The sequence below is a fragment of the Paramacrobiotus metropolitanus genome, unplaced genomic scaffold (genome assembly GCF_019649055.1).
Source record: "Paramacrobiotus metropolitanus isolate TYO unplaced genomic scaffold, Prichtersi_v1.0 Parri_scaffold0000048, whole genome shotgun sequence".
Classification (NCBI taxonomy): domain Eukaryota; kingdom Metazoa; phylum Tardigrada; class Eutardigrada; order Parachela; family Macrobiotidae; genus Paramacrobiotus; species Paramacrobiotus metropolitanus.
Genome location: NW_026570268.1, coordinates 233988 through 248698, shown reverse-complemented (window position 1 = coordinate 248698; position 14711 = coordinate 233988). Strand labels below are relative to the sequence as shown.

Sequence of the window (14711 nt, the reverse complement as noted above, 5' to 3'; positions counted from 1 at the left end):
CAGCCTTCCAGTGTGCAACGTGATTTTGCTCTGCTGCGAATTTTTTTGGGAAGTTCTCTTCAAATTCAGTTTACCGATTAAAAACCAACTCTTTCTACTTGGGTGCTTAATAAAAAGGAAGAACAAAGTGTAGAAAGCATTTTGCATGAATATCAGGCCGATCTACATCAGAGTGAGACGAACCCACGGGCTGCGCCTGCGCGGCACACAAGAAACTCCGTATAATTACACCACAGACGAGTGCGATTGTTACTCTATCGGCAACTTAATTTTTATCCATCGTTTGATAGTGCGGATGGCTACGCCCAAGTAATTCGCGACCCATTGCATGGATCCGCGATACTGGCGAACTAATGCGGCCGTCTCAGTTCGTTCAGCGAACGAATAACGCTTCCCGCGTGGTTTGGGAGACGGGAGCGTTGCCTTGAACATCTCGATCGGGAATGTTTCGCCTTTCTTAGGCCGTCCGCGCCAACTGCTAGCCGGCTTCTTTCCGTCGGCTGCCCCCTGTTAAACGACTAGCATCAGACCAGTGACAATGTCAATACCATATGTGCGGCCACACCTTCAAGCCGGCGTCGGCGATGTTGTGGTCGGACTTGTAGGAGTTCATATCCAGCGGGAGACCCCCGGCGATCAACCGGATACCGTTGGCCGTGACAGCCAGCGTGCACTTAAATTGTGCCACCAGAGCGCCGTCCTTCTCGTACCCCACAGGGAACGGCGTCAGCAGGCCGTGGCTGACGCACTCCGCGATGACCGGTCGGGCCGCCTTGTGGTTACGTACGTTGCGCAGATGGAAACACAGCGTCCCGTACTGTTCGCTCGTCTGTTCCAAAAAATCTGAAAAATGTTTGAAATCACAACCGAGAAAGCACACCGCAACAGCTTCTCCAGCTATCCAGAAGAATCGTATTGTTGACAAACTGCGCTACATACTACAGTGTGGTCAGGTTTAACTGGAGCGCACTACAGTGACAATGTGCAGTAACCGCAGCTCACCTTTGACGGGTTTCTTCATGCGAAGCGGGTAGGCGAGGTCGTTAAGGTGGTGGATGGTGGTGCGCGCCGTAGCTTCCTGGGCCTTCCCTTCGCCCGTGCTGACCAGTATGTCCAGCGCGTAGACTTCGTTGACAGCGAACTCTGACTTCTCGTGCTCACGTCTACCACCAAAGCAGTATGCTCGACATGGCGCACAAGGATAAATCAATACCATTTAGAGAAAAATTACAGAAACAATAACTGTAGAAAATGCAGACAATAACAAAAAACTCCGTACTTTTGGGCGCTGTTGGGATTCAGGATAATGCTCTTGCCGCCTTCGAACTGGTTGCGGCCCAGCTGATGGGAGAGCATGCCCTCGATGGGCTTGCACTGGAACGCCTCCGCCGCCTTTTGGATCACCTCCGTCACTTTGAAGTTCTGCCAAGACCAGACATACCTTTTCAACTAAGCTACGGATTGCGATGACAACTACAACACGCACATCAACCCCGGCCTTGATCAGCCGCATGGAGGCGTCCAGGGCCGCGTACGCCGCCCGGACCACGTCCGCTTTCCGTCCGCTCGCTGGCTTCTTCTGCAATCACCCACAATTCCCTTCTTGCATCACTTCTTTCGCAAAATATTTAGCACTTTCAAGTCATCAAGTATAGTAAGTGCTAACATTTAAACAACAAAATAATGATTTACATATTATTTTTTATCATTTCATTTGTATTTGAATTGTTATTACCTGTTCCAGAAGTCGGCCAACGCACCGGTACAAAATTAAAATTAAAATTATTATAAAATAATTAGACGAAGATGCCACGTAAATTACGATAAATGCAAAGATGCAACATTTAAAGAAAAAGCGCGATAAAACCCAGCAACTCGATAAAACGCGCGATAAAACCCAGCAAACCTTCGTCGCGCCAACCACATGTGAATATCCGACACAGGCGATGTATCCGTCAATGTGCACGGCCAAATCACTGCAGGAAGAAAGCAGTGCTCAATAACTGGTCAAAACCACAATCAAGATCCTTCATACATTTTGATGAGGTCCCCGTTCTTCAGCTTGACGTCCGTGTCGTTTTCGAGGGGCGAAAAGTGGCAGACGCAGTTGTTGACGCTCATGCACGCGGGAAAGGCTACACCTGTCAACGCAGTGCACTGAAGGCAAGCGAAGCAGAGTGCAGCGAACCTAGCTCCTACCTTTACGCAGATCTCCAGTTTCAATGGACGACGTCAACCAGACGATCATCTTGTCAGCTTCTTCGCATAATTCTCGCACGGAATGACCTGCCGCGCATCTCTCTACCACTCGCTGCGCGACTTCTGCAAGCAACGACACACTTGCAATTGTCTGTCTCATCAAAACATCATCCAAAGCAGCACAGATCAGACCACATAATCCCCAGTTCCGCGCGACTGCAGTGTTCCCCATACGGCAACGCGGCGCGGATGGGCGACAATAGGGAGATGCGGAACGTGCGCTCACTTACTGTCTGCGATTTTCCCAGCAACTTTGTACTTGTTCAGCACCGCCACATTCGCCACGCTGCATTCTTCGGGCTCGTCGAAACTCGACTCGGACGACGAGGACATTTTCAAGAGAACGAGAGTACATCTACTGTTCTACAACAGGAGAAAGAGGAATTCTCGAAACCTGCAGCACTCCGTACCTAATTTTACAACCGCAGGCCTTGATCAAGGAATTAAAATAGAAATCCGACTTCTTCGTGATGAATCAGCGTCAAATTTTCGAGCAGCAGAAGTGCTCGTTCCGCTTCCACGCAGACGCTGCGGCTGGAATCCCATTGGCTACGCGTCCATTACCAAATACCAGCCAGCGGTAGCAGGTAACGCTCCGCCGACTGCGGTGGCTGTATTCGCTGTCGCGCTGCGAAATGACCACCGCTTGCTTCCCCATGTGCTGTCCGCGTACCCGGCCGCCGTGTTGCTGCTTGTCACGTATTACAAATACTGTAGGTATATTTAATACGACAATAACGCTGGCCAGTCAGTATGAATACTGAGTACCAAAACAGCAGGAAATACAGCTACCACAAACAACTGTTGTTGGACGGATTTCGGATAGCCAGAGCATTTCAGGTAAACGCCCAGTGTAGAAGGCTTATCATCCGTCCCTTTAGTCACTTTCACCAGAATACTCCTGCCAGATGATACATTTGACTGAAGTCCTCGTTAAACCACATTATTACCGTACGACAACCGTAGATTCGCATACCACAACCGACACCAAACTCACCAAAGCAGCTTTCCGACTTTAGTGGGTTTGCTGCGCACTAATGTTTCCGATAAAATCCTTACATCCGGAACCGTATGGTTGACGATGCCTTCTGCGCGTACCTCTAGAAACACCGACAAGTTCTACAATACCGTTGCAGTCTACGGATAAACGACAAAAGGGCATGCATTGTTACGTGGGTACTTTGTCGGGATTCCGTAGGGAACGGCAACTCCGGTTTGGCAGTAGCGTGTTTCTAGCGGTATATGTCCCATCCTTCCGATTGCAGCAACAAACCACTCTGCAGAACCATAGTATTTCATCGAACATTTCGGATTGTTTTAAAGAGGAAAATGTCTGCCTCATTAAATACTAATCGATGGGTGCGAAGAGCGCACCTTCACGGGTCCGTCGAGCAACTGGGCATCGGTCAAGAGCGGAAATCGGATGAAAAAGAACGCCTGGCCCAGTACGGAGGAAACGCCCATGTCTTTTTCCTTGCACAAGTTTGCGGCCCACATGACGAGAGACGGTTGTTTGGACAAGATGAGCTACGCACCATTCTACAACGGGATTCGTTGACCGCCAGCGAAGACATCATATGGTCGTCGGTTGACAAGTACAAGATTTTCATTCCCCTCCTGATGGCAAAAAACCGCGAGCCCGTTATCTTTTTAACAGCTTGTTTTCGGCAGGTGGGCCACCAACTTGTGCAAGCAGAAGCATATGGAAACTTCCTCCGCCAACCGACGTGAAATGCTGGGCCCGATGCTGTTCCTCATTCGGTTTCCGCTCTTGACCGATACTCAACTGCTGGATGGACCCGTGCAGGTGCGGTATTTGCAGCGATTGATATTTGGTTCAGATTGGTAATGGATCATATCAAGCACTGGCTTGCTTTGGCAGCTTCTGAGTCTGACGCAGATTTTGTATAGTGCAGGCAAAAATATGGATTCCTAACATGAGAAGCATTTTAAATCAACTGGGCTTTTTTTCCAGACTGGATTGCTTCTGCAGTCCTAGGCATGGGATATCTACCACTACAAGCACGCTGACGTCAAACCGCCGCTGCCGTTCCCTACGGAGATCAGTGTTAGCGCGTTCGTTTTTCTTCGAAAACTGTAGCCGCAATTTCCGATTGCTGTTTGTAGATGTGGATATTGCGTCATTAACTACACGATTCCGGATATCAGAAAGTTGGTGGAGACAACCAGCGATACCGTAACAGTCGGAAAGCTGCTTTGGTGAGAGAACCGCCTAGTGGAATACCAGCAAGAAAAGCAGGCGAAGAATATGGCATACTGACACCAGTGAACTGCGTTGTTTTGCAGGAGTTTACGTGCTAAGAAGGAAGCTCATAATGCGTCTGCCTATCTTGGCGTCTCGCTGCGATGTTCTGGATGTCCGGAATCGGCTTCCTGGACGTGCTGGGTTAAAGGAGACCTGCTTCTGCTGCCATGGAAACTGGGAGTTGCACCAGTTAAGAAAGGTGTGTGTTTATTCCGTTACTGCAGCCTCAGATAACCCATCATTCTAATCTCGAAGCAAATACGAATTCCTAATTTTGCAGAGAATATAAGTTTTCTTCAACACAGAGAATGCTAGTTGGGGACATACTAAGTTTATTTCTATGAAGGTAAGAGTTTTGTACAGAAAAAAACTTGGGTGCGCATCGTTCACGTAGCTGTATTTTTCAGGAGCTCCTGGATTCGGCAAAGGGATACACCAATCCCAGTGACTTTTCTGTGAAACTGCAAATTCGGTTGACCTCCGTCTCCAGTCATTTCTTCAGGAAGTGATTACCCGTAATGAGGCAGTAGAGGGTTTTACGAATTCACCATCTGTAGTCCAACGAAATTTGTATTAACAGAAATTGCTTAAGTATTGCTCAATTAATTGCTCTTCTAAAAATTGTAGCGGTGTGATGCTTTCGTTTCTGGAAGTCGTTGTTGGTAGTCGTTGTCCCTCTGAGCCAGTTCTTTTTTGGTTAATTGATGTACAGCTGGTTACTCGTTAAACTAGCCTGTTGGTAGTCGTTGTCCCCCTGAACCTGTTCTTGTGGTTTATACCGAATCATTGTCAGATATAAGGCTATGGCTATTTTGCCGCAGTTTTCTCCTGTGCGTCAAAATAGCCTTTTGCTATTTTGCCGCACACTGCGTTAAAATAGCCTTTAGCTATTTTGCCGCACCATGGTCGGCCGAATAGCCTTTCACTATTTGGCCGCACAGTGCGCGAAAATAGCCTTTTGCTATTTTGCCGCAGTATGACCGGCAAAATAGCCTTTCGCTATTTTACCACTGCACGGACTACGGAGCACGGTCTATCGCTACACTTTATAGTAGAGCAGCGGCTATAAGCCTAAGGTTCTTATGTGCTGAGGCCACCGCTTACGAAATTGTGTACTTTGTATTACGCTCTCAGCTGTTGTTTGTTTGAAATATTGTGAATCGTTTGGCGTTTCAGGAAGTGCTTGTCAAAATCAATTTTTGTGGTGCAGTAAAAGTGATCAGTGGTAGGGATCTGTTAATGCACATTTCTAAGACGGTTTTTTCAGATATATGGAGAGCGGAAACTGTTCGTGCACATTAGTATTTCTCAGAGATACAAAAATGTGAATTAAGTAGATTTTTTACCGGAAAAGCATGGCGTAATTTCGACGGACGCCAGCGTATTTTTGATATACCCACACTAGGAAACGCGCTTAACCAGGCAACTGGCGAAACCGGAAGATGAGTATCTACGGGTAGTATACCCTTGACAAGGTATAATGAAACAAATGACACAGAACTCTGCTGCACGAAAAATTTTTTAGCTTTCCGCAAATGTCTGTCAAATGCATTACATTACATGGGCCCAAACGTGTGGCACAGCCAACCGCTTTAACCAAATGGACTTTTTTCAAAAGGGATTGTACATCCTTTCTTACTTTTTATGCTCTTTAATGTCGTGATCGATTTAATAGAGAACTACGATTTTTCAAATGTGAATTATGAATATTAGCGGACTTTGTTTAACTTGCAGCACTGGTCCAATTGACCCCGACTGCAGGATGCAAACAGACTGCCGTCGACACAGTGCCTGCCTGGCTTCAGTGCAATGCCGACTTAGCCGGGTCACATTTCTACCTCTTTACTCGATTCAGAGTTTGCTTGCGATTTCAATAAAAAAAATTACAGATTTAGATTCAGCGCAAAATTTTATTGTGTTTTCCTGTCTTCGAAACGTTTGTAACTTTTTTCAGAAGGTCACAGTGTTACGCTTACACTATCCGTAAGACGTAATGAATATCGGGTTTTAGCCACTTTAATAATACTCAGCTAAGAACTAACAAATAACAAGAAAACATGAGCTTATATAACGGCCTAAGCCGGAAATAACAGGACATCCAGGGAAACGACCTAATATCAGACAATCACTCATTGTCAGTACATCTGGCTCACAAGGGCATGAGAAAGGCAAAAACATGGACTATGACCATAGGATAAACGCACACATGACCATAGGTACATGACCATAGGGAAAAACATATATGACCATAGGTTACATTACTACATGAGTAATCCGGTTATGTAACATTGCCCCCTTCCCAGACGTCGCAGGTCCCTCAAGACGTTAAGTCCGGTTATTCGTACGATGCAGCGGAATGAAAATCCGTCCCTCCTCCTTGTCCGGTGGGTTAATCGCTTCATAGCCGGGATCCTCAGGAGCGCTGACGTAAGTTACCGGTTCCGCTACCACAGTCGAGCGTCGATGTCTCCGTTCGACCAAGCGATTCGAAATCCGCTTCCCGCATCCAGCTATCGGTCCACGACACTGAAATAGTACCAGCACAATCAGCACTAGCACTACGACCGTAGTGATCGACCCGAACATCGTTTTGAACCAACGTATCTTAGACATTAGATCGGGTACGCTTGCTGACTGCTGCACGTTCTGGACGAACGATTCCACGTTCTCCACCCCGTTATGTTCCATCGCACCGGCCAACTGACCCAGCAATTGGAACGTCATCGCATGCTCCTTCTCGGCGGCTGCCTCCAGCAAAGCCCCAGAAAGGTCAACAGTCTCCTGGAAAGGCGCGAGTAACAGCTGTCGGTCAGCATACTGCACCGGCTGCACTGGTCGCCAATCTCCGTCTCTCCAGACGTGAGGAATCCCACGGAAGTTCACCGTATGCGATTGCCAGTAGCACTCTTGCCACTTAATCGCCGTGAATCCGTCGCGAGAAATCGTGAAGTTTCCTGAACGAGGTTGTACGCCGCAGTAGACGGTGTTCTGCGCTTCGAACGTCAGGTTGAACGGTCGGCACTGTCGTAAAATGCCCATGCTCCCGAAGCTCTCCAAGCTTTGACACTCTGTAAAGTGCATAGCACGCGCAGCCAAAATCCCGCTCACTTTCGACAGTGAATGAAGATTTTCGATTTTAAGTCTACTTAACCGACAGTCGACGGCGTTAACAGCTTCCGCAATGTGGTTCTCCTGCTCCACCACCGAGTCCATAATCCGTTGCAGATGCTCCGGTAGATACTGTTGTAGCGTCATTGGGGGTTCAGTGGTTGCGCCTTCCGCCTCCGGCGTCTTCCTTCCGACAGTTGTAGTAGCCACTGTCACGGGCAACGGCATTATGGTGCGCGACGATCCCGACGGAAATCCGGGATGTGTTCCACCCGCGAATCCCAGCAAGTTCCTTTTGCCTCTAAATGCCGAATCTTTGCCTCCCCCTCCCGAGGCACTGCCTCCGGCGGTGTAGTTGAAATCCTGGAACAGGATCTTCTCCGCACGCGTCAGCACCACCAGCAGCATACTCGTTTCACCGACAACACGGAATGCCTTCGTTCCGGTCTGTCCACACAAGCGCGCCATTGCGCCTAGAACAAAATCCATTTGCCGCGCAGTATCGCGGATTCTCATCACACCGTTTGTATCGTTATACAATTGACCGACTCGCCTGGTCAGCCGAGCCGTCTCGCACGGTCTCTGCGTTTGCGAAATGTCGTTCCATACCACGGTCCGGTGTGCCAGAATCGCGTAGCCTACGGTGCGATCCGTCGCTACCTCACCGACGATACTCATAATCGGGCACGTTTTGCACTCCTGCTCCAAGGTCAACTCCTCGAGCTCACAGTTGTATGTAGTGTACGTCTTCGTAGAGTACCAGGCTCCTTCGCCCTTCGGCTCTGCTGTAAAAGACCAGACACTACCACGCTTCACCATCGAATTCACACCGCATTTGAACGTGTTAGCCATGACCCAACAATCTCCCGCTGCTAACGGCTTCTCCTTGGAGGACTTCGTCGTGTCCCTCCAGCCCAGAAATCCTTCCTCGATGTGCAAGGTCTCCTCCCAGGCCCGACAGCTGAAGCCTTTGAACACGGTCCGGGCTTTATCTTCTGTATAGATGTCATACTTGACCGGGGTGAACTTGACGGACGACATGTTGGTCCGGCATTGCTCGTAGCGCTCAAAACTGACGACACCGACATGTCGTGGTGAAGAACAGTCGCAGACAGCCACCTCCAGTGCTGCTACTAAGGGCATAAACAACAACACCAACAGCAGCAAGCCGTAAAAGTGCTTGTATGAGCATGGGTCATACCGGTCCGGTGCCCTGCGCTCACGACCCGAACGCCGCCGTTCCGTTTCCGAGTTTTCCCGAGTCACCGGCGCGCACATCTCCGCCTCCGCCGTGGTCACTACCTCAGTCACCACAGGGGCTTGTACCGCTGGCACCACAGGGGCCGCAATTTCAGGGGCGCCCATCAGGGTGGTAGACGGCTCCTCTTCCGCCACCGTGTCCGTGACCTCGTCGTGGTCCACCAGTTGCTTGGGACGCGCGACAGGAATCCATCCTTCGCCGTCCTCATCCTCGGAGTCAACGAACATCTCGTTGCGATCCTTGAACAACTTCATCTTCGACACGTGGGTAACGAAAACGTTCCTTCGCTTCCGGATCCCGCAAGTTTCCACTTCGTAATTCACGGGCGACGTTTGCCTAAGCACTCGGTAGGGCCCATAAAAACGACTCAGTAACTTGGTCGCCTTACCGCGCTTTCCGGCAGGGTTGAACACCAAAACGTAATCCCCGTCTTTGTACGTCACTTCCGGGTGATCGTCGTGAGCATAGAGGTAGTTCTGCTTTCCCTCAATGCGCGCATTCGCCTTTGCGTGGAGCGCCTCCATCCGCTCTCCGACATCGTACACGAACGCATCCGCTACTGTTGGGAACGCGATGTCGACCGGCAGCGTCTGCTCCCGCCCGTACAGTAACTTGAATGGCGACTCTTTCGTGGTGTCATGCTTGCTGGTGTTTGTCGCAAACACCACAAACGGCAGCACCTCGTCCCAGGTGCGCTGCTCAGCGTCTATGAACTTCGACATCATATGCGCTAGCGTCTGATTGTACCTTTCGCACGAGCCGTTGGTTTGTGGCATATATCCGCTTGTCGTAACGCGCTTCACTTCCAGTACCTTGTAAAGGTCACTGGTCAGCTGGTTGACAAACGGTGTCACCTGATCGCTCAAGATCCTCAAAGGAAACGAATGCTGCAGAAACACTTCAAAAACCAAGAATTTCGCCACCGTCATCGCACTCTGCACCGGAAATGCGCCTGCCAATACATATTTAGTGAAAAGGTCAGTCACTACCAATATATATTGGTTTCCACGCTTGGATCTGGGCAACGGCCCCAGAAAATCCATGGCTAACATCTCGAACGGCCGCTCCGGACAGAACGACTGGATCGGTCCGGCCGCCTTCGTCGTCAACCGGTTCCGCGCCTGGCACGGTGCACAAGACGCCACATACTGCTCCGTAAAGTTGATCGCTTGAGGCCAGAAGAAGCGCTTCCGCACTCGGTCCCAGGTCCGGGCAAAACCGAGATGTCCTCCCATCGGGTCATCATGGCAGAACGCCAGCACCTCAAAACGTAACGCTTTCGGAACGGCTAACAGTAAATGTTTGTCACCTTGACTCTTCCACTCGCGATAGAGCAACCCGTCCTTCACGGCGTACACCTTCTGAACGCTCTTGACCGAGTCCATCTGCTCCATCACCTCCTGAATCCAAGGGTCAGTGGACTGTGCATCCAACATTGCTTGCGTGGTGGGGCCCGTCTCCTCACGTACCGCCATCACCGCCAGCACACCGGTTTCCGTAGCCGGTGGGTATCGAGACAGACAGTCTCCATCGGCATGCTTCGCTCCGCTCTTGTGTCGAATCACCAGGTCGAACTCCTGGAGTCTAAGTGCCCAACGGACCAAGCGACCACTGGGAGACTGAATGTTCACCAACCAACACAAACTATGGTGGTCAGTGATGACCGTCACAACACGACCTAACAGATAGTAGCGAAACTTATCTGCGGTCCAGACGATACCCAAACACTCCCGCTCCGTGGTGCTGTAGTTCCGCTCCGCGGCGTTCAAGCGGCGGCTCCCATAAGCCAGCACACGCAAGACACCGTCGCAATCCTGCTGCAGAATGACCACTCCGATGGCGTATCCACTGGCGTCCGGGTGGATCTCCACCGGTCGCGATACGTCAAAGTGTCCAAGCACCGGCGACGAGACGAGACGGTTCTTCAACGCCTCGAATGCCCCCACCTGCAGCTGTTCCCAGACGAACGGCACGTCCTTCTTCGTTAGCTCGTACAGCGGACAGGCCAGCGCCGCATAGTCTTTGATGAAGCGCCGGTAATACCCGGTTAGACCGAGAAACGCACGTACGGCTTTAAGATTTGCGGGAACCGGAAAATCTGTAATGGCACGTACCTTTTCAGGGTCGGCCAACACGCCTTCCCGCGTTACCGTGAATCCCAGTACGTTGACTGTCGCTTTTAGAAAGTGACACTTCTCCGGTTTGAACATTAACTCGATCTCCCGACAACGAGAAAACAGCGCCTCCAATACTTCTTCATGCTCCTCCAACGTAAACGTCGCGATGATCACATCATCCAAGTAGACCGCAACGACGCCCCGCACGATGAAGTCCCCCACGATTGTTGTCATGGTACGCTGGAAGTATGATGGAGCGTTCTTGAGCCCAAAGCACAGTACCTCGTACTCGTAGAACCCCATTGGCGACTGGAAGGCTGTCAACGGCTTCGACTCCTCCGCTAATGGCATCTGCCAGTAGCCGGAAACCAAGTCCAACGTGGAGATATACCGTTTGCCAGACAACGCCTACAAACAATCGTCCACACGCGGCAGAGGGTACTTATCAGAAATCGTTGTACTGTTAACACCCCTGACGTCATTGCACAAGCGCCAGCTGCGCCCATGATCCTTTCGCGCTAAGACAATGGGACTAGAACAGTCGCTGCGGGACGGTCTAATCACCCCTTTGTCAATCATAGCGCTAATTTGCCGGTTAATCTCCGCGACTTCCGGCGGTGCATACCGGTACTGATTCCGAAACTTCGGCTTCGTACCCGGCATCAGGTCAATACGGAACGGCTCTACCTTAGCCTGACCCATTTTACGACCCTCGGTATGAAAAAGGTCACCGTACTTCTCAATCAACTTAGTTATCCGACTCACCCCGTCGGTAGTATCAGCATCCCCAATGTCAAAATCCGAAACGGGACGGCGTGGCCAATCGTACTCCCACATCGCCAGCTCATCCTCCGGAGCATCTGGATCGCCATACTTCATAAGCTGATTCACCCGTGGCGTCGTCAGCATGGATCCCTGATCCGCGGTCATCCGGGCGCACAGGGCCGCCGCCGGCATCATGACCGCCTCCCGGGCGTGGCCGCAGGTATCCGTCACCACCGTGTCACCACATCCCCCATGCGTGACCGTGGTACCATCCTGTCCCACGTACAAGAGCGCCGCATTGCACACATCCACCAGCCATCCGGGTTGGCGCAGGAAGTTGCATCCCAGCACGCACTCGTATCCCTCGTTGCTGACATTGTCAAAAACACAAAAAGCCACCGGCAGCTTCTGGTTTGCTACCGCAACATCGAGTACGATCTTACCCGTTGTACGGATCGTACTACCATCACCCAGTTCCACCGGCATCATCAGTGGATCCGGCATGACATCCAGCTTCCGCTCCAAGAAGCCTCGATTCACAACGGAGAGGTTGGCACCAGTGTCCACCAAGGCACGTGCAGCCTGTCCATTCAATGTCACATCCACGCACATGTGCGTTCCGAGCACAGCGTGACGACCTTCGCACCCATCGCCAGACGTACGCATCATCGTGTACAGAGGGCGCTTTCGTGGAATCTTCTCCCACAGTCCGAAGGAGTCCTTGCCAATCTCATACTTGTATGGTAACAAATCACCGTCCCGAAGCGGACGCAACGTCTTACCGCAATGAAATTGGACATCCACATCGATCAATTCATCTGCATCCTCCGCTTTGACTAGCAGTAAATTATTAGCTTGCACACCGACACTGACTGTACTGACCGTTTGTATGCCGGCGTCCGTTTGCGTGCTTGCATGCCGTGCGTCTCCGTTAACAGTAGCAGTGCTGTCAGCTGATCCACGCCGATTGCGCGGTTCACAGACTGAGTCGGCATAAATGCTGATGGTATCGCTAGAATCATCCGATGACTGACCTTCGTCCTCCATTTCGGCCTGATACACGCGCAGCTCATGCGCCGCAGTAGTGTCCAAAGGTCGGCTTCGGAATGGCGTGCATTCAATACAGCCGGGACACGTACCTGCTGACAACGCAACCGGGTATCCGTCTACCATACGGTACACATACCCGCACGCCGTTGCCCCATACGCCGCACAGCCGGCATCCGCCCCGGACATAGCGGCCAGCGTGGCTGCCGCTTCCAGTGTCTGGTCGTCCGTGCCTGTACGGTCCAATGCACTTCCGCGCATCATCCGGAGTCCCGCCCTCGGCGCAGCTCCCTTGGCATCCTTTGCCCGCTTCGGACAATCCCGAAGCATGTGATCCGTTGATCCGCAGTTCCAGCAGGACTTATCTTTACGTGGTGTGGTCAAGGCGTTTCCGGTGCGTGCCGGTTTCGATGCGTCGCTGTGGTTGGAATCAGCAGCGGTTAACTTAGAATGAAATTCTGGCTTACCGCCACTTCGACGGAAATGGTTGTTGGCACGCTGATCCGCCGCCTGCTGTCGCTGGTTGGCTTGCTCCTCTCGCCGCAAGGACTGCGCCGCCTTCTGCAGGTCCGCGAAGAATCCCTGAGGCGTCTTGGCTGCGGAGGTGACGAGCATCTTGTCGATCTCCGGGTAAAGTCCGTTCCGCAGCTTCAGCAGGACATCCAAATCGTCCATTTTGGTGTCGTATTCGTAACATAGGTCAACCATGTCGTTATAATAGTCTTCAACGGATTCGTTCTTTTGTAACTTACGTTGACTGATCCTCAGCTTCAACTGCAACTTCCAATCTTCCGTGAGGAAGCGTGCCAGGAGGGCGTCCTTGAAGGCCTTCCACGTCGTGTAGGGTTTCATCCCGTCCTCCGACACATTGTTGTACCACTGACCCGCGTGGCCAGTCAAGTACACAGGGACTTGCGTCAGTTGCTTCGCATCGTCCCACTCCAACGCCTGCGCAACCGTCCGGAACCTACGAACCCACTGCGCAACGTTCTCACCGGCTTTCCCGGTGAACACCGGCGGTCGCACGTCCGTCGCCACGGCTAGCGATCCCATCACGTCCGCCAACTCTCGGGCATTCACAGAGAATGCCGGAGCCTGCCGTCCACCTGATACGTCCGGCTTCGACATCGTAGTTTCCCCAGTCGGCAAGTCGTCCACAACCGGTTTATCTTCGTCGTCAGAAAATAAGTTGCCCAGGGAGTCAATCTCCCCCTTTACTGACATAAGACTACCACCACGAAACGAACGTACTAAAGGTCGCGGTATCAAAAAGGTTTTCGGCACCAAATGTTACGCTTACACTATCCGTAAGACGTAATGAATATCGGGTTTTAGCCACTTTAATAATACTCAGCTAAGAACTAACAAATAACAAGAAAACATGAGCTTATATAACGGCCTAAGCCGGAAATAACAGGACATCCAGGGAAACGACCTAATATCAGACAATCACTCATTGTCAGTACATCTGGCTCACAAGAGCATGAGAAAGGCAAAAACATGGACTATGACCATAGGATAAACGCACACATGACCATAGGTACATGACCATAGGGAAAAACATATATGACCATAGGTTACATTACTACATGAGTAATCCGGTTATGTAACAACAGCCACACGTTCGCGACTTAATCGTTTTGGTCAATGTATTTCTTTTGCCTTTCCAGAGATGTTGACGAGGTAGGACGCCAGAAAATGTACCGAATTTTTCCACATTTCCGTACCAGAGTTTGCCCTTTAAACCTTACCCGAGGGTTTGCAATTTAAGAAGACCAACTAGCACGGGTTGACCAGGTCATAGGCGAGAATGAAATGCATTAGTTAATTACACGAACAGCATTAATACCGGCTGCCGATTTAACGCGCGCGTAATAATTGGGAATCG

The 14711-nt window shown here is 50.9% G+C and overlaps 2 protein-coding genes across 3 annotated transcripts; both read right to left on the bottom strand.

The window, feature by feature from the left end:
* Window positions 1-47: 47 nt before the first annotated feature.
* Window positions 48-3457, bottom strand: LOC129591807 (proliferation-associated protein 2G4-like). The gene is made up of 11 exons (XM_055487626.1): window positions 3440-3457; window positions 3257-3359; window positions 2490-3160; window positions 2200-2322; window positions 2036-2141; window positions 1907-1976; window positions 1487-1579; window positions 1280-1422; window positions 1003-1163; window positions 566-843; window positions 48-507 (listed from the first exon to the last, which is right to left on the bottom strand). Exons 3-11 carry the CDS (start codon window positions 2590-2592, stop codon window positions 250-252), a joined length of 1335 nt encoding a protein of 444 aa, XP_055343601.1. The 5' UTR covers window positions 2593-3160; window positions 3257-3359; window positions 3440-3457; the 3' UTR covers window positions 48-249.
* Window positions 3458-6525: 3068 nt separating this feature from the next.
* LOC129591802 (uncharacterized) lies at window positions 6526-14370 on the bottom strand. 2 transcript variants are annotated; one of them, XM_055487619.1, is made up of 3 exons: window positions 12559-12726; window positions 11777-12496; window positions 6526-11419 (listed from the first exon to the last, which is right to left on the bottom strand). In XM_055487619.1, exons 1-3 carry the CDS (start codon window positions 12580-12582, stop codon window positions 6851-6853), a joined length of 5313 nt encoding a protein of 1770 aa, XP_055343594.1. In that variant the 5' UTR covers window positions 12583-12726; the 3' UTR covers window positions 6526-6850. The 2 variants fall into 2 exon arrangements, with proteins under 2 accessions (XP_055343594.1, XP_055343593.1); XM_055487618.1 differs by having other exon boundaries at window positions 11777-14370.
* Between the last annotated feature and the right edge of the window lie 341 nt (window positions 14371-14711).

Excerpts from the sequence above, each read along its gene's own strand:
- LOC129591802 (XM_055487618.1), bottom strand. The coding sequence starts at position 14,047 with ATGTCAGTAAAGGGGGAGATTGACTCCCTGGGCAACTTATTTTCTGAC. Across the intron at positions 11,420-11,776 it reads ATGCTGATACTACCGACGGG|GCGTTGTCTGGCAAACGGTA; the intron begins GTGAGTCGGATA and ends GATTGTTTGTAG.
- LOC129591807 (XM_055487626.1), bottom strand. The coding sequence starts at position 2,592 with ATGTCCTCGTCGTCCGAGTCGAGTTTCGACGAGCCCGAAGAATGCAGC. Across the intron at positions 1,423-1,486 it reads TGATCAAGGCCGGGGTTGAT|AACTTCAAAGTGACGGAGGT; the intron begins GTGCGTGTTGTA and ends TGGTCTTGGCAG. Across the intron at positions 508-565 it reads TCGCCGACGCCGGCTTGAAG|GGGGCAGCCGACGGAAAGAA; the intron begins GTGTGGCCGCAC and ends GTCGTTTAACAG.